Source organism: Gavialis gangeticus, unplaced genomic scaffold (genome assembly GCF_001723915.1).
Source record: "Gavialis gangeticus isolate Ggan-Ray unplaced genomic scaffold, GavGan_comp1, whole genome shotgun sequence".
Lineage (NCBI taxonomy): Eukaryota > Metazoa > Chordata > Crocodylia > Gavialidae > Gavialis > Gavialis gangeticus.
The window spans coordinates 50,796,355-50,816,335 of NW_017729027.1; the positions used below are offsets into that span (position 1 = coordinate 50,796,355).

The 19,981-nt window shown below is 41.1% G+C and overlaps 1 protein-coding gene across 1 annotated transcript in view; it reads left to right on the forward strand.

The window, feature by feature from the left end:
• The window catches only part of TPO (thyroid peroxidase), a 164,491-nt gene that overhangs the window by 79,727 nt on the left and 64,783 nt on the right, over positions 1–19,981 (forward strand). Inside the window, exons 7-9 of the mRNA XM_019520639.1 lie at positions 3,907–4,422; positions 17,322–17,580; positions 18,552–18,722. Of these exons, the coding sequence (XP_019376184.1) occupies positions 3,907–4,422; positions 17,322–17,580; positions 18,552–18,722 (946 nt within the window). The remainder of the gene's footprint in view (positions 1–3,906; positions 4,423–17,321; positions 17,581–18,551; positions 18,723–19,981) is intronic.

The following is a 19,981-nucleotide window of genomic DNA, read 5'->3' on the forward strand; positions in this document are numbered from 1 at the left end:
AATCACAGTATCACAGGGCAGAGATTTTTAGGGAGAAACCAAGGTGGCTTTCTGCCACACCCCTGCGATGCAAATTTGCAGTGCAGGGCACATTTTAACATGTCAGGCAAGTAGTCTGTGGCACCACAAAGTGGTTTGTAGTACCACAAACTGCACATGCCTGCTCATCTGGATATATCCCATGAGTCTTTTCCTTAGAGCAGATGGTATAGTCTTCATGACTGAGTATGACAATAGCTCCTCTGCCCACTTGTTTGATTACTATTTTGTTGTTGGATCTTAGGAACTGCATGTCTTTCCTAACTGAGGAAAAGAGGTTGTGGTGGTCCTGGCTTTTGTTGAGAATTTCACTCTTAGCTTTCTTCCTGAAATGGTCATTGTAGCAGTCCAATATGTTGTTTCATCCACTGGGACGTGTCCAGCCAGCCTTTTTTTGGGAGCAGGGAGAGAGGGGCGGGGGGGGGGTGTTGGGGGGTTTTTTGTTTGTTTGTTTTTTATCTGTTGTGGAAGAAAGATTGTCAGAAGGGATAGTGTCCTGACTGTGGAATTATTCTTTCAGGCAAACCTGCAAAGGATTTCTCCTAATTCTCCACATATTAGTATCTTGCTAGATTGTTTCTCTGGGTAGAATTTTAGGCCTTTGAATAGGGAATGTTATGACGTCATTGAAGATGTTATTCTGGGTGCTGCTGTTTGGATTCTATCCTGTGTTGCTAGTATGCTGCCTGTGAAGTGGCTCTTGTTGAGATATCTCATTTCACTTTTTCCTCATCTATCAGTTGGCTATCATCAGGGGAGGGGAAGGGGGCCTGCTACCCAAGTATGTTTCCAGGTTAATATTAAGTTTAGTAGCATAAACTAGTATGCCCTGTTTAAGTTTGTCTCTTTTGGAGTAGGTTAGGTGAAGAAGATGGTTTCTCATTTTTTATGTTATCCTGCACAGTTGGGTAGCATATTCAGAGTTCTGTGTGTTATCTAAAGTAATCAAGATGAGTGCTATGGAAATAATATTATATTTCTTATACAAGATTAGGAAGAAGATGTCACTGGGTGCATCAACATGTGAAATTAATGTGACACAATAAACTCCAGCACAAACTCTTCTACTTATGCCTCTGAGTGCAGGAAGGAGAGACTTGCCCACCACCGTTATTGCCCCATGCACTCCTGCCCTGACCCAGGGAAGCTGTGGAGAGCAGCTGCTCTGGGTGCTGGGCTTGGCCAGGGACAGGGACAGGGACAGTGATTTGGTGGGTGGGGTTTGTGGGTTTCCCATGCTGCCACTGCCGCTGCTGCTATACTCTGCTGAGCTGTGCTCCCTGCACAGCCACTCCCCACAGCCCCAGCTGGAGTGGCTCTGGAGCTTCCCTTCACCCCTGGGTCAGCTGGAGACAGCAGTAGCAGTGAGCAAGTCTGCCCTTCCTGCACCTGGAGGCATAAGTAGAGGAGGGAGGGAGAATGGGAGGAAAGCACAGACAGGGTGCCAAGTAGTGTGAATCGTACCTGCTTCATGGGCTTAAAAAGCTGCTGCTCCTATAAAGTAGTCCCAACTCTACAGGGGACCAAAACTATGGGGAAACAGAGCTAGTGAGCTACACTGCAGAAGGGGGGTTTGACCACACCACACCACCCTCAGAATCCACACCTGATTGAAAGAGCTTCTATGCCATACTGTTGCTGTCCTTATTTATTATTAATTGTAGTAATTATTTTTAATTGTTTTAAAATCAAGTGAACTCTTAGCATGAGGTCACCAGCTTTTAGAAACCCCAGCTGACATCATACACCATGCAGTTATATAGCAAGAGAAAAGTTTACATTCTAGAAAGATAAGACATAAAAATGACGGAAGGGGAAATGAAGGCACAGAGTGGTGAGTGACATCCAGTATTGCAGATGTTGAAGTTGACATACAACTCAGGTCTTCTGAACCTTGGACTTCGTTGCTGCTAAAATTTCCTCTACAAAAATGCAGGACTTAATTTTTCCTTGCTACCAATATGGCTATCAGTATGCTATCCTTGTTTTCACAAACCCTTACTTCATTTTAGAAATCTTCAACAAAATCTTAACATGTAACCATTTCTCCCAAAATAGTTTCACTAAAGGGAAGTATATACCCTAAAGAAACTGCAGTTTAGACATTGCAATGCATTGAAGCAATTAGTGTCTTTCATTCTGCTGCATTTGAAAAGAATATCTCTGTAAGTCATTTCCATTTATAATATAATTTTAAGCCTGTGTACAACTAAACCAGGAAAGCTACAACATGGGGTTTTTCCCTTGGACTATGCTGTACAAAGGAATGTATTTATATGAATGCTTTTCATTAGGTGTAGAGAAAAATGCAATGGTGTACTCATCTTCACAAAACAGGATTTTTTCCTAGGTCATGTTTGATGTCACATGAAAAATAACATCGGAAACTCTCATTTGCACATTCAGCTGCTGGCTGCAGACTACTTATCCCATGAAAAGGAAAAGAGCTTCATTATACAGGTCTGCCAGTCCTGTAAAATGGCACAACAGGTCTGCCAGACTTTGACTTCTGTGGTTCCCCTGCTTTACTTGTGGCAGGTTAGGGTGTTAGGCCTGTGTTGTGAGGTAGTCTTACATAGAGTTCAGATTATGTTTTGTATAGATGGTTGGGATAGGGGTGATCCTGCCTCAAGCAGGGGGTTGGACTAGATGATCTCTGGAGGTCCCTTCCAGTCCTACTTCTCTATGTTTCTATGATTCAGTGGATGTTTCAGGAGCTCCAGTATGGGGAACTTATATCTATTTAACAATTTTTGAAAGATCAATGGTTAAGAAATCTCAAAGATTATAATTGCATTTTCTTTGTACTCAAATTATAATGTCAACAGCCATTTTCACTGGAAAATTCCTTTTTTGAAACTCCTGGGCTTGAGTCGTTGTGGTTCAACATGGCTCATTACACTGATATGTAATGATGTATTGGTAGAATTTGGAAATAATGGGGTTTTCAGAAAAGTGCAGTACAGAAATGTACTGCAGGACTAGTGACAGAGAGCGTGTATTGAACAAGGCAAATATGTTATATACATAAAAACCTGGTTTTTTCAAGTTAGTTATTAATTTTATTGCTTTAAAATGAATTGTTGGCTCTAAGCTGCTCTCTTGGCCCACCTACAGTATAAAAAAAATCATCTGTTTTCCTCCCTGCTGATTTAGAGAGGCCTATAGGACATAAATGTTTCCAGCATTCATCTTAGGAGGTTGGAAGTAGAGAAACACCCACAGTTCATATTCTGCTTACTAATATGCATTTTTAGTAACCCAAAAGCTCAATGAAATAAATGTATATTGACACCTCTGCTTCTTCACATTGATTTCAATTAGCTTTGACTCAGGTTCTTACTGGGTCAGTCTCCTCTGCCTCTCCATATGCTCTGTGCACTGAGGCAAATATTTTTCTCAGTCTTGTCCCAGACCTCACATATTTTCAGAAACCTGTTTAGCACATCATATCTGATGGCTCCTGGTTTGATCATAGCAAAATGAATTTCACCAAAACAGCTTCCAGGACTCACTTGCACTTCTGTTTCAGTTTTCAACCCCCTAAAATAATTCATTTGCAGAGCTGTTCAAAATGGATGGAAGTAAATAGCTTTTATAATGAGAAAAAAATACTGTTTTGTTTTCCTTTCCTCAAAACAGCTGAACTTTTTTAACAACTTAAGGAAAACCCAACATTCTCAGTTTCAAACCAAGACTTAGCCTGGAAAATTTCAATCCAGGAGGTGGGAGGTTGGAAAAAAGGGCCAAACAATTGAAAACTGGGATTTAGTATGAATTACTAATTTAGAATTACTGCATATTCCATGTATTGCTATTTGAGCAACATTGTTTTCGCTGACAAGAATGTCCATTTTTATTGCACAGATATTTCCCAATGATACGCTGTCCACTGGAATGGATTGCTTGCCCTTTTACCGTTCTTCTCCTGCATGTGGCACTGGTTATCATGGCATTCTCTTTGGAAATCTATCAACATTAAATCCAAGAGAACAGATTAATGGCTTGACCTCCTTTCTTGATGCCTCCACTGTTTATGGAAGCACACCTGCTATGGAAAAAAAGCTGAGGAATTTTACAAGTGAAGAAGGCCTCCTTAGAGTAAATGTGCTATATTACGACAATGATCGGGAATATTTACCTTTTGTAAACCAGCTCCCATCACCCTGTGCACAAGACCCAAGTTCAAATGAAGCTGAAAGGATTGAATGTTTTATGGCTGGGGACAGCAGATCTAGTGAAGTAATCTCATTAGCAGCTATGCACACATTGTGGCTGAGAGAACATAACCGGCTGGCTAAAGCACTGAAGAGGCAAAATTACCACTGGAGCTCTGAAACAGTTTACCAGGAAGCTCGAAAAATTGTTGGTGCTCTACATCAGGTTGTCTTATTACTTGGTTAATAATTACTATTGCTATTTCTGTGGATCCACTGTAACTAACCTAGGCAAAAAAACCTTAATATATGTTTTCACAAGCAAAAAAATAATTGGGATCATCTTTCCTATTCTAGTCTGTAGGACTTTTGTGTTAGATTTACTCTTTTATTGAAATCCTGGATATTCAGATTTCTTGTCCTTATCTTGTTCAGATTCCATGTCTCTTTGTTCTTATTTTTAATGCGCTTTCTAACTTTTTCCTCTTTTGTAAGAATTTCCTCATAGGTGTTTATTTTATTGAGGTCACTCTACTTTTTCAGGCTCTCTTCATGATAGTGGTTTTGGAAAAGCAAAGAAACAAGGAGAAAAGCATTTTTCCCACTTTTACAGAATTCTCTTTCTCCTGAAAAAAATAAACAAGTACCTGGGAGCTTGTATTGACAGTCCCATTGGCTGTGTCAACACATGCGCTTAACTGCAAAGTAAATTAATTAGCTGCAGAGTAAAGCATCACCATCTATATGTGCAATGGTATTAGGCCACAATAAACTAATTAATGCCTCAGTAAGATAGTTTTGTCAGGGACAGTGCTCTTTTATGCCAGAGTAATTTACTGTGATTAAATGCATGTATAGATGCTGACTGTGGGCATAAATTGTACCTGGTCCTCCCAGCCAGCTAAGTGCCAGACTCTTGCCTGCTGCTTAGCCACACAAATTCACTTTTTCAGCACCCTTGTGCCCCAACCAGCCCCTGTGTTGCCCAGCACTACCACCTAGAGCCCAGGGCTGACCTCCCATATCCCATGCCAGACTGGGCCTGCTCCACACTGACTCAAATTGCTGCTGTCCCAGAAGCTCATGTAGATGCTGCACCCAGGAGTAGTTTACTCCAGCTAAAACTGCTTTTGAGTTTATTGCTTTGCATTATTAGACATGTAGACATATCCATTTACAGTTTAATGCATAAACTCCAAAAACCGGGTTTAGGGCCCAAGAACATAGGAAGGAGAAATCAGTATTGAAAAAAACAAAGAAAGTCCAATAAAAATTTTCATTTGAAACAGTGGGTGCATCTACACATGCAAGTAATGCACCTTAAGATTACTGCACATTGAAATAAGGCACAGGAAATGTGCCTAGGGACACAGCTACACATGCACCTGTGTTGGGATCAGATTTGCTCCCAATAAGAGCAGTTGAGTCCTGGGCTGCTTCTGCCCCCTGCCCTGCTCTGCCTCCTGGAGCAGCCAGGGGGAGCTCCTGGCTCCCCCAGTTCCAGCCCTGGGCTAGCAGGGGGCACCGGGGCCAGGTCTGGGCTCCAGGGAGTGGGGAGGAGATGTCCCAGAGTGGGAACAGCTCCCAGCTTCATGGAGCTCAGGATTGCAGCCTGGCTTGGTGGCACTGGCATCAGTAGATTCCCTGTGGGTGAGCAGCAGCAGTGCCCTGATTTCTCTCCTCACTTTGGTTGCTGAGGGGATGAAGGAGCTCTCTGTCACCAGTCCTGGCACTACCCAGCTCCCAGTTCCCCCCAGCAAGGGTGGGGGCGGGGGTGAGAGCTGACTGGTGCATGTGCTGGGGCAGCAGCAGGACTGAATGGACAGGGAAGATCTCTGTCCCTAGACTGATGGTGAGGGAACAGAGGGCTCCCACATCTCAGCACTGCTCAGCTCCCCACTGGGAGGGAGCAGGGAGCTGAGCAGCACCAGGACCAGGGACAGAGAGCTTCTCCCTCCCCTCAACAAGCAAAGTGAGAGGAAAGCTCAGGGTGCTGCTGCCAATCAGCCATGGGGCATCACCCCAGTGCTACAGAACCAGGCTGCAATCCTGAGTTCTGCACAAGAGCCATGGACAGCTTCCCCCCAACCCTGCCACCCCTTGTGGCTCTCTGCTGCTGAGGCTGACTGGGAGAAAATTTCTCCCAGTCAGCATCTACACATGTACTACTGCACAGCAGCTAATGCACTGTTAATTTAGTACCTGTATTTGTTTGCACTAGCAAATGGTGCATTAGGCAAATTTATAGTGCAGTAAGTCCCACGCATGTGTAGATGCTGATGCTTTACTGGACATTAGATTAGTCTAATGCACGGTTAATCATCTCGTGTAGACATGCCCAGTGGCTGCGTCTACATGAGATGCTGACTGCGCAGTTGTTACTACACACTCCTTTAGTATTTGCATATACAAGTACTAAATGACTGTACAGTAACCAGAGCTACTGCACAGTAACACTGCTGAATGGATTTATGTGCCATGTGATGCTACTGCACAGTAGTAACAAGCTACAGTGCAGTCAGTATCTTGTGTAGATGCAGCTACTGAGTAGGAAATTGTATTTCCATTGGCTATTCACCTATTTTGTTTTTTCATCAGTCATTATGAGGATTCCACATTCAGCCTTTGCTTTGCTTCACTTTTCCCTTTTTTCTTGTTCATTACATATATTCCATTGAGACAATTTTTGCTACCACAACCTCAGTGGGAAACAAATTGTTCTCTTCGTTATTAAATAGGGTTTCTTTTCCAAGAACTATAGTGTTCTACTCTATTTACATGTTTTATTTTCACAGATCCTTTACTTCCCTCTCTCAACCAATTCAGGATTATTTGGAAATTGGTTTTCAGACTAGAGTGTGTGGGCTAATTTTGAGAGGGATAGAAAAAAATACTTCATTCAAATATATATGTCAAGTAGAAACCCATTGCATAACCAATTCACACTATGATGTGTATTTGAATATTAAAATTATATTTAGGTCATGAAAGTAATTTTTTTCTTTAGTAGTTTTGCAGTGGTAAAATGCTGTTTGTTTAAAAATAATTGTATTGACAGGTTCAGAATGGTGGTTGAGTCTAGTTAGCAGAAAAGAACAAGTCAGAAACCAAAAGCTCTGCTTCTGTGCACTCAGATGTCAATAGGCAGGAATCAGAAACATCATGCTCTTAAAGAAAATAGTTTGCACGAGGCATTAAGGCATTACACTACATGACTCTGTGCTACTCATTATCTCTAGCAGTATTATAGACTAATGACATCTGCCTGTGGCATATTAGTAACTGGCTCAGGCACTTTCATTCAGTGTATATAATTGCACTATCTCTATTAGAGCACTAGTGACAGCTAAAGTTAAAGTTGGATTCTGTTTCCAGTTGCTGTATATTTCTAAAATTTTCACCCTTTAAGTTAAATCAACACAGACGCCCTCTTTGCCTGAGGGGATACATTTTATGGAAAGGTTCACAGGGATTTAAAAAAAATTAAAATAACAAGACTGAAAAATATACTTTTCCCATTAGAATTGTTGTTGTTTTGGGGGCTGTTTTTTTTTTTTTTTTGCAATATTGTTTTTAAAACATTTTTCATAATAAGCAAATACTGGAAGGTATTTGCTATTGATATAACTCATGTGGCATGTGTACACTGTGGCAACAAACAGCTCAATCTCACCACTGAGGCAGTTAACACTTCCTACTCACTCCCATGCCCATCATTAACACCAGAAATGAGGCAGAAAAGACACTATGGCACACACCAAGCCATTATAGATCAGTCAGCCTGCCTTCACTACCTGGGAAGTAACTGGAGTAAATTATAAAACAATCGTAAAGAGGAAGAGGTGATCACTAGCAATCAACAAGGATTTGTTAAGAATGAACCGTGACAAGCCAACTTAATATCTTTCTTTGGACAGGATAAGAGTCTGGCAGATTAAAGAAATACAGTATAATATACTTAAGCTTTAATAAGGTTTCTGATGCAGTCCCACATGGCATTTTTATAAGCAATCTGAATATATGTGGGCTGGATAGAGTTATGTCATCGATTCCATAGATTTCATAGACATTAGGGCTGGAAGGGACCTCACAAGATCATCGGATCCAGCCCCCTGCCCAAGGGGCAGGAAGTCAGCTAGGGTCAAATGATCCTAGCTAGATAGGCATCCAAATGTTTCTTGAAGTGTCCATAGTAGGTGCTTGCACCACCTCTGGGGGGAGTCTATTCCCTGCCCTGGGAACTTGGACAGTAAAGAAGTCTTTCCTTATGCCCATCCTAAAACAGTCTTGCAGGAGTTTGTGACCATTGGACCTTGTCTTCCCTTGGAGTGCCCTGGTGAACAGACATTCTCCCAGTTCCTGATGAACATCTCTTGTGTACTTATAGGCAGCCACCAGGTCCCGTCCCCCCTCCGAGCCTGCACTATTCCAGACTGAAGAGCCCCATAGATTTCAGCCTCTCTTCCTAAGGCCTGTTCTCTTGCCCTCTGATCATGCACGTGGCTCTCCTCTGGACTCTCTCAAGTTTCTTGACATCCTTCTTGAACTGTGGAGTCCAGAATTGGATGCAGTACTCTAGCCGCAGCCTCACCAAGGCCAAATACAGTGGGAGGATGAAATCCTGAGATTTACTTGAGAAGCATCTATGGATCCAAGCCAAGGTTTTGTTCATCAGGGTTTTGTTCATCAGGTTTATGTCCACCCACTTACTAAGCTTATCCAAGTCAACCTGGATCACTAGCCTGTCCTCAGGCGTGGATGCTATGCCCCAAAGTTTAGCGTCATCAGCAAACTTAGCCAGTGTGCTTCTGACACCAAAGTCCACATCATTGATAAAGATGTTGAAGAGGACCAGTCCAAGGACAGAGCCTTTGGGGACGCCACTGGTTACAGAATGCCATAATGACTCGCTGCCATCAACCACTATTCTCTGGGTCTGACTTTGGAGCCAATTCCCCAGCCATCGGACTGTGGTGTAGCCGAGGCCACAGTTGGCCAATTTTTGTAGCTGAGGACAACTGGCCAAGTACAGTGGGAGGATGACTTCCTGGGTCTTGCTTGAAGATGCATCAGTAGATGCAAGCCAGAGTTTTGTTTGCTTTGCCGGCTGTGATATCACACTGGTGGCTCGGCTTTTTTTCTCTGGAGGTAGAGCACCTTGCATTTCTCCGTGTTGAATGCTATCAGGTTTTTATCCACCCACCTTGTAAGCCTGTCAAGATCAGCCTGGATCACAAGCCTATCCTCAATTGTGAGCACACTTCCCCATACTTTGGTGTTGTCAGTGAACACCAGAGTCTGGATCATTTATAAATACATTAAATAGTACAGGTCTGAGAACAGAGCCCTGGGAGACACCTCTGCTCACTATGGGCCATGTTGATTCCATTCCATCAACTACCATTCTCTGGGTCCAGCCTCAGAACCAGTTCCCCAGCCATTGGACCATAAGGTTGTCGAGGCCACAGTTCCCCAATTTTTCCATGAGGACATCATGGGACACCTGGTCAAAGGTGTTTTTGAAGTCCAAATACATGATATCAACCTCTTCTCCTTTGTCCAGGTGATATGTCACCTGGTCATAGAAGGAAATTTGCTTTTTCCTGGATGTCAGTTATGAGCTGCCCCATTTGGTTTAGCAAGGGTCCAATGTTGCCCTGGGTTTTTTTTTGACTTCCCATATATCTGAAGAAAGACTTTTTATTGTCCTTCATTCATGTAGCCAGTTGGTTACAGCCTTAGCTTTCCTAGTTCACTCCCTACAGATGCGGACCAGTGTTGAATACTCCTCCTTAGTAGTGTTTCCTGTTTTCCACCCTTTATAAACTTCTCTTTTTAGACACAGGAAGTCTATAAGTTCCCTATTGAGCCAAGGGGGTTGCCAAACCCTTTTACTACCTTTCCTATGGGATGGAATGGACTTCCCTTGTGCTTCAAGGATTGCTTCCTTAAGGAACAATGACTCATCATGGACTCCCCTCCCTGTCAGATCATGGCCTCTCAAGGCCTCAACAGCTAGCCTCCTGAGCTTATGAAAGTTGTCTTTCCTAAAGTTGAGGATTTCTGCATTGCTGACTGACTTGCAAGTTTTGCAATGGATAGTGGAAGAAATCAGTTCATGGTCATTATCTTCCAGCTTCCCTTCAATTTTTAGGTTGCTGACCAGATCATCCCCTTTGGCCAGTACCAGGTCCAGCAGTACCTTACCTCTTGTGGACCTGTAAACTTCTTGAGACAGGTAGAACTCATCCATTCATGTCAAGGTTTGTGACTGATCAGATCTGGCTGAGTGCTCTTCCCATGAGATGTCAGGGTAATTGAAGTCTCCCGTGACAACCATGCACCAAGAGCATGCAGCCTCAGCCATTTCCCTAGTGAATTTGTGGTCAAGCACTTGGTCCTAATTTGGAGATCTATAGTAGACTCCTACCATTATATCCCCTTCACCACATTCCCCTCATATTCTAACCCAGAGGATCTCAAGTCACCTTCCTTGGGTGCCAATCTCTGCTTGTAGGGAAGTGCCTGCTCCTTCACATAGAGAGCTATGCCCCTGTCCTTTCTTTCAACACAGTCATTCCTGTACAAGGTATAGCCATCTATACCTGTGATCTAATCATAGGTGGAGTCCCACCAGGTCTCCATTATCCCTATGAGATCATAGTCATTTCTGTTTAACAGAAGGGCCAGTTCCTCCTGTTTGTTCCCCAGGCTCCTGGCATTTGGGTACAGGCAAGTGAGTCTGCCATTGGAGGCCCTAGGCTTCCCTGTACTCCTATCTGTCTAAAAAACCCCTATCTGTCTAAAAAGAAAAGCCCCATCCCTGGGCTGGAGTAGGAGTTAGTTCCCTTGTGCAGCATGACCTGCTGATTTCATGGTTGATGCTTGGTGGGCTTGCACTTGTGGTTATGTGCCCATCCTCCAGCAAACTGAGTTTAAAGACTGGACAAGTATGTCAGTCATTCTAGCTGAGAAGAGCTTCTTCCCCAATGGAATGAGGTGGAGGCTGTCCCTTCCCAGCAAACTTCTTCTTCTCTTTCCAAAGTGCAGACTGTGGTCATAGAAGCCTAAGCTTTCACGATGGCACTAGCACCACAGTCTTCTGTTCACTATTTCAGTTCGTCTCTTCCTCCTCAGTCCCTGACCCATAACCAAAAGGATCAAGGAGAAAACTACCTGCACCCCCAACCCTTTGAGCCCCATTTCCAGAGCCTTTTAGTCATTCATAACCCAGTTGGAATTGCTCCGAGCCATGTCATTTGTGCCCACATGGATAAGGGGTAGTGGTTGGAGGGCTGGATGTCCTCTGACCAGACATGTGCTGGAAATACTCAACAATGATGTATTTCAATTCTGTCCTTTAAGTGAAAAGAGCATAGGGCTTTTCATGCTGGATCACTCCACTAATCTAATTTACCTAGTAGGGCTGAAGTGTTGTTGTAGCTGTGACAGTCCAAGAAATGTGCCAGAAGCAAGGGTTTACAGTAATAACGTGTATTGGCCCAAATGTATGGTTGCTATTTAATCCTATTTCTGTGCCAGTGCCAGTACCAGATACTTCTGAGGCTACTCTGTAGGCACATGAACCTAGGCTTAATAAACTTTGTCAGGGGTTGTGCTGTAGTTATGCAGAGAGTCTTTGCATAAATGTTGACCACACATCATTGCCACTGAGAATTTTGCTTGCCAATGATGTCAGCTATCAGAAAATTCAAATGCACTTTCCATAGGAATTAATGCCCATTTGTCTTCATTTTTTACAGTATTGCAGCAGTGGCACAGTTTAGACCAGGGGTGTTAAACATATGGCTGGCAGGCTGGATCTAGCCCATGGAACCATTGTATCCAGCCCACTGGTAGTCCAGTGGACTACTGAAAGTGCATACCCTCAGCTCCACAGTGCTGCATGTTCCCAACACTGCTGATCAGCCAGAGGTCCAGGCAGCGCTATGGAGGCAAGGGTGTGAGGATCTGGCGTGCAATCCTTAGTGAGTTTGATACTTCTGATTTAGACAATAAAGTAAAGTAATGACATTACTGATTAAAATCTATTTCCTCAAAGGGTTATTTATGGAGATTTATGCTGTGAGGACCTGAGGTAGCATCCAGTACCAGCAATTTTGAAACTTGGGTATATTCAGCACCTTATAGGACCTGAGACTTTCTGTTCTGCATTTCAGGAAATTTTCTGCTGTTTCAAATACTCTAAAATTAATTTATGATTTGTAATTATCTCAAACAAATGATCAGCCATAGTACACATCATTGAAATAGCTCTGAATTTGTTTTCCTTGCAAAGCTGCAGTTTTTCGTTTAGACTTTACTGAGGTATTTTCAAATAAGAATGTCCTTTCATTTACATAGAAAAAAAATAAATGTTTAAGGAGTATTATTTGAAGCAAAAATATGATGTTTATTCATGACAAACTTAGAAAAAAATCCAACTTTAAAATTAATTTCTGTGGCTGCTTTCAGATGTTAAAAAAAAAAGTGCTTTACTGGAAGAAGCAGCATGTTACTTCAAGTTGTCTCTATAGTGTCTGTATAGATTGGGTGCTTTTAGTAGGGCTTTTTGGTGCTTTTATTTAATAGCTGACTAGTTATTAGATAAAAGCATTGGTGGTGCATAGGGAGTGCAAACAGATGCACGTGCACCCCCTGAAATAGTCCAGACACCCCCTTGGAAAAGTCAGCCGGTTTCACCGGCTCGGTGATTAGCCACTGCCCCCCTCCCCCCCAGCTGGTGATTGGCCACTGGGGTACCCCTCCACCCCCATCAGCAAGCAGCTGCTGGGGACCCCCCTATCAGTGATCTTGTGCCCCCCCCCAGACTTGGGAGGCACCAGTCGCCCATGGATAAAAGTGCCAGAAAATCCCCACTAATGCGCCTGATCTATATAGACATCGGGTTAGCTCATGCCAAATAATGCATTGTCTCTTCTGGGTATACAGTGGTCTTGGCACAGGAGTGCACAGAGTTTAAAGTAAAGCACTTTTTTTTAACAGCTCCAAGCAGACTCCAGTTATTAAAACTAACAAAAGGACGTTGTTTTTTACAGTTTGTAATTAAAGTGTAGAACTCATTGCTAGCGGATGTGGAAGCTGGCAGTTTAGCCAGATTCAAAACAGGGATTGGACCAATTCTGGGAGGAAAGAGGCTATTAAACATGAGGGTTAGGGAACAGCCTCTGAAACAACTCCCTAGACCTTAAATGCAGTAGGCTGCAAGGGAGAGAGGAACAATGGAAAAAATTTTGGTCATACCCATTTCATTAGCTATTTACATTTAGGCTTATTTTTTAAACTTCTGCAGGATATGAATTGTGACATTTCATTGCCAAATGAAACTAAATAAATTAATGTATAAGGTAGCTCCAAATCCTTGGCATTATATGCTCTGATATACTGTTCCTATGGTTCTCTGGCAGGTTCCACATCTTTCTCCAGTATGCTACTCAGTTTCTGCTTTACTTTCCTAAAGAGTACTTCTGTCTGACATCACACCCATCATCCAACAGACGTATGAGTTTTTGTCTCAGTCTCAAATACATGCACCTTTTAGCATAAGACATAAGCAAAACTCTTCTATCCTTAGCCCTAATAAAAAATGGAGTCCGGGAGTAAATAGCGAACCTGAAATTGAGTTGACCCGCTCTTTCAGTTCTACAGCCAAAACGGACATTTGAAATCCATTTCCAGTAGAAGAGCAAAGGCATGCCTCGAATTGTTGTATTAAGTTGGAAGGTATACAATAAGAATTGTACCTAGAGTTGGTTTTGTCCCAGTTAGTGCTGTTCTGCACTAAACTGGACAGTTTGAGTTGTTATGTCTGCAGAACAAAGTACCATTTCCCTTTATCCAACTTCCTTCTCTTCTTAAATATTTGAATATTGCTGCCTCAATAGTTCCCAGTCTTACTAGCCTGTGAGGCTGGGAAAATTAGTTCCTCACCTTTGTCTGATTCTATGAGATGCTACTGGTAGGACACAAAGCTAATTCTAACCATGTAACAGTTGAAAAGAACTATCATGAAAACCTTGATCATAACATTTAGAAAATGTTGGGAAATGATAACTAATGGCAACCACACTATTTCCATCAATTAAAAAAAGTCTAATTATTTGACAAGTAACATGTAAGGAAGAATCTAACCAAGAAACCATCCAAAGTCCTCATGTATCATGTTTAAAGTAGCTCCTTTGCTACATGAACATTTTTAATTAGAAAAGTACAAAACTTTAAGCTGACAAGGAACTACAACTACCTATCCAGTTCTAGGTACAGTGATTGTTACAGGTGTACAAATCATAGCTTGTAGATTTTATGGGAGCCTGCTTTTCTGGGTGTCATGCCTAAGATAATGAAATATATTATCTGATGAAGTTTTTTAATACAAACTAGATTTTCAATATTCACTGCATCAAGCTTATAGTGTATTTGTCCTTTCGGTTTATTGCATATTCTACTGAACCTATGATATATTTAATGAGTTCACTATACTTCATAGTCATCCCATTATGCTTTATTAAGTTCAATGTAATATTTAATCTATAATGCAATTTCATTTTATTCTGGGAATTATATAATTTCCTCATTTTTGGTCAGTATTACTTATATGCTTCAGTATTACTTATACGCTTCGGTAATTCTATTACATAATAAAAAGACTTTGATAGGAAATGTTTATCAGAATTTCTATTTTAAATTCTGATTTTTAGGAGTTTATAAATTGGCTGCAGCTTAGCATAAAATATCTACCAAAGAATGTTGGGAATGAATATTTTAAAACCTGGTCATTTTTAACTTACAGGAAAGAAGATTTGTGTCACAAACAGGTGACTTAGAATCTGATGATAACAAAGGGAATTTATGTAGGTTTTTGTAATAGTTTATGTTGTTATCACCACTTTTTAAGTACCCAGTACTTGATGTGGTCGCAATATAATTTTTAAGGTACACATCAACTCTTGTAAACAGGCAGCTATTTTAAGAAGGACAGGTAACCTCTCCAAGTCAAACTTTGATCTAGTTGATATGCTAGGCAATTGGGGCACTTGTACACTGATCTTTTTTTTTCCCACAGAGCCTGCCTACCTCTCCTGTGGCCAGGGGGCAAGCTGCTGAGCTGTGGGGGCCCCAGACCTTCCCTCCACAGTGGTGCTGCTCCCCAGGCAGCACCCACCCACTAGCAGCCCACTTAGGTAGCCCCAGGGGCTGCTGCTGGCATGGAGGGAAGGTCTAGAGCTCCCTGCAGCTCAGGGGCCACTCGGCCTGCTGGCAGCTCATCGCCCCCCCACCCACCATGGGAGACATGGGCAGGATCTGCAGGGGGGAAAGAAAAGGATTGCGTCCCTCACCATAAGGATGATGGAAGCCCCTAAATTGAAATGGTGGGTTTTTGGTCATCACAATTAACAACCCACCATTTCAATTTAGGAGACTAAACACCCGTCATGTGTACAAGTGGCCCTGGTGGTTAAAACAGTTTCTGGGAAGGTGGGAGTTATCTGTCTCCCCTTGGATTGAGGAAGATTTTGAACCCAGCCTGCCACTGCTTGCTGATGTGCTTTAGCTATTGTCCTATTATTAAAAAAAAAAAGTAAGCAGCACCACTTTCTCATCTAGCCAGAAAATAATAAACTTTGCTCATTCTTTCAAAGAATAGGTATAGACATTTACTCTAAGGGCAAGATTCTGGACTGTGCATTCAGTGTGAAACGAGACACCTGCTTTCAGCCCAAACTAATAGTTATGTTGTGCTGAGGGAAAAGATGTCACAGTACCCCAGTACTTAATGTCTCCTATTAGCTAGCTGTAACACATGGTTTCTTGTACCTTTCCAAGGTATATAATTTTCCCCACCTAATTGATTAGATTTTCAATTGAACTCTGACAGCCATTTACCTAAAAGTTGGGCATTGCTATGACAATATTTTACATAATTAAATTCTTAATAGGATCTAACCTAAACTTAAGTTGTTTGTTACCCTCTGTAAACTAAGGACAATATTATTTTCTTTCCATATATCAGTGATTCTCAACCAGGGTGTCACAGCACCATGGAGTATCTTGCAATCCTTTCAAGGGTCACATGTGGTATTGCACAATGTTAGCAGTGTTAGGTATGCAAACATGATTGACAAGATCAAGACATGTACTGAAGTCAAGTAGAAGGCAGAGTTGATTTCCGCCTTATAAACCAATGAAAGTGTGTGGTTACACACACACAATCACACAATCACAAGCTTTTGTGAACCAAAGCTCACTTCATCAGATTCTGTGAAAGGAAAAGCAGAAAGCAAAGTATGAGAGAGAGAGAATGATAAACCCAGAGATTTTAAATAAGAATCCATATTCTAACATCTTGTGATCTTTCTCAGTTTTTTGCAACAGAAGAATTGTTGTTATTTTTCTCTAGTCAGAAAATAAGTGAAAACTAAGAGCTGGCATTTTCTGAGGGGTGCCTTGAGTCTAGCGAGGGGTGCCTGCATTCTAAAAAGGCTGAGAACCACTTCCATACACGGCTGTTGAGACTATTGGGTCTCAGACATCCATTACATTTCTAGTGGGAGAAATGCCACTCTTCCACTAGAAATTCCCAGGGTACAGACAATTTCTCCCTCTTGCACAGGGAATGTCCCATCTGCAGAAAGAACTACTTTGACACTTGAAAGATCTCCCTAGTGTAAGAGTTTCTCTCAACAGAATGAATGCCTGTATGCTTCTGTTTGACTCCTCTATTATCAGGAGGTATATGGGGAGGCTCAGGGGAGGAATTTGGATGATCTGTGGGATCAGGGGAACAGTCAAACTGCCTCTGTCTCAGGAAAATGTGGGGGGGAGGGGAGAATCCCCATAGCTCAGACCAGGGTGTTGCCAGTCTGGGAAAGGTGTGAGGAGCAGGGAAGCAGCAGAATCTTCAAGCTGGCATACCTGTGTGCTTCCTTTTTCAGGAAAATTTCTACCTCTACAAACTTCCTAGAAATTTGTAGCTGTAGAAAAGAATTCCTATCACTTCTATTTGTGATTAAGTGTTTAAATTAGCTTTTACAAAGCTCCTTAGAAGTGGTGAGCATTATCATGTTATGGAAATATTAGCTAAGATATATTTTTCTTTCCTTTCAGATCATTACCTTAAGAGACTATATCCCAAAAATCATTGGTCCAGATGCTTTTAATCAATATATTGGACTATATAAAGGTTATGATCCCTCAGTAAATCCCACAGTTTCTAACATCTTTTCAACCGCTGCTTTTCGTTTTGGTCATGCCACAATTCAGCCAATAATAAAGCGACTTAATGCACAATATCAAGATGATCCAGACCTCCCAAATCTTCATTTACATGAGGTTTTCTTTAGCCCCTGGAGGCTTATAAAAGAAGGTATGCTTTTAATTGGATTACATCTTTGCACAATATTTCAGCATTTTTCAAAACTATTAGGCTAGTGACAGAAATTGTGCTTAAACCTGCATAAGTGTTCAAAAACTAGTTCAAATCTGTAACATAACAGAAGTTCAGTGCACATAAACCACTTTCAAAATGGCTGAAACCAGTTTAAGATAAACCTGAATGGTGTAGTATCAGACTCAACTGATTTAGGTTAAAATGGTTTACTGAATTTCTGTCCCAGATCCTCTCCAAATTCTAATTAACTCACAGTCTCCCAGCATCCCATGCTGCTTTGCATCTCCCCTGCAAACCCCCACTTGCAGGGTGGCTAGGTTAGCCTTGACCTAAGCTGTCTCCTCCAACAGAGCAGGATGCATGCTCCAGTGTCCCCTGGCTTCGGGCCTGAGCTACTTCAGGCATGTAGCTGCATTTTCAGAATCAAAAGTGAACGTCTGTTCACTAGCTTATCACTTCAATTTACACAGTTTAAATTAACCTGTGAAGATTGAATTGATTCAGCCTTGGGCTTTTTTGACTGTCTGTACTACATTCCAGAATCATCTAAAACCAAGAGCATTTGTTTAATTACATCATTGTTTCAGGTTGTTGAATGGTGTCCAAATAAATAACATCAGCAGAAAAAGTTTGTTTTTCTTAACTGGTATTTTGAAGCAGACAGACATTATTAGAAATAATTAATCTATCATATTAAAACCAGTGTGTTAAACTGATAATGAATTGTAAAGCTTTTATGGCTAAATATTCTTGTGATCTTTTAAATGTGTGTTGTCCTAAGAACAAGATAACACAATTTCAATTGCAGTATTATTTCCCATTTCAAAATGCACTGTAATATTCTTGTCGTTAAATGCACTTTTAAATACAGTTCAGCCAGGGTTGTTAGGAAAGTTATAATGAGTTATGTCTCATAGTGTAACACTGAATTTGATTTGTGTTGAAAGGAGGTTTGGACCCATTATTAAGAGGTGTCCTAGCAAGGTCAGCAAAACTACAGACACAAGATCAAATGTTGAATGAAGAATTAACTGAAAAGCTGTTTGTATTGTCAAATAATGGTTCACTGGATTTAGCATCATTAAATTTACAACGTGGACGTGATCATGGACTCCCAGGTCATTATTTTTTCCTGTTTTTTTTTTTCTTGTTATGTATTAGGAAGTTCCTACTTCTATTTGAGGTATATCAAGAGTTTACCAAAAGGTTCTGAAGTGATATTTAATCAGAGATGTAACCATGTAACCAGTGCTGCTTTTAGAATACCACAGCATGATCATACTTAATTTACCTTTGATAATAACATTTCACTAGCCTTTCACTACATTTGATAGTAACTATTCACTAGCATTAAAATGAAAAATTACCCCTAGAGACTCTAATGGATCAATCACTTGTGAAGGGATTATTATATCTTTAAGGAGTAGCTTTCGCAGCTATGCCTGCTATTGGGATTTTTCAGAACTTTCAGAATCTCAAAATATAGGGAATAATGGGCAGGGGGTGGGGAGCGGGACATGGGGGACAATTCAGTTTTAACTATTTATCAATCATCTCCTATTTTATTTTTCTAAATGCAATAAACAACTTCAAACTTTCAATCTTAAAATGACTTTTGTGTTTAATAAAAATTACCTAAAAAAAAGGAAAGGTAGTCTCTTTGGGAGAGCACAGTATGTAAATTACTTCCATCTCTGTAGAGAGAGACTTCTTAGAGATGTAAAAGTACAGTGCACAGAAAATGGAAACAGCAGTTTCATAGCTACTTATGTCACACTGTCCTTTCTGATAAGCATCATTAGATGCCATGAATTCATCTCAGCATGAGCTGTTAGAATCTTTTCAGCAAAATGGTTCTAACAATTTAGGTTTTAGATACTGGTAATATGTCATTTTTATATTATTCAGAAAGGCTGTGTTTTTCCCATTTTCTAGTCTTCTGGTAGCAGTATACTACCTTGTAACCATTGCTACTGCCTCTGACATTATATTCTGTGCCTCCATAATTTTTTCTTCATTCTAACAGGCAACCTTACAGATTCAGGTCAACTATGGGGAAAAACAGTCACATGGAGTGCCTCTCTGTATTTGTAATGGGGTGTGTTTATTTCCATTCCTCTTTTTTCTTTTAGTAAAAATTCAAAGCCCAAACATGTTTTTTTGTGTTTTTATATTAATTTGCCTTCACCAAAATGTTTCCATGGTCGAGTTTTCAGAGTTTTTAAATATAAGTGCTATTTTATATCCAGATTTGTTTCTATTAATCTGATATGGCATCAATTAATATATCTTAAGTGCCATCACACTGGACATGTCTACATGAGATACTTACTGCTCAGCAAACTAATTAGCTGCACAGTAAATGTTGCATACCTAC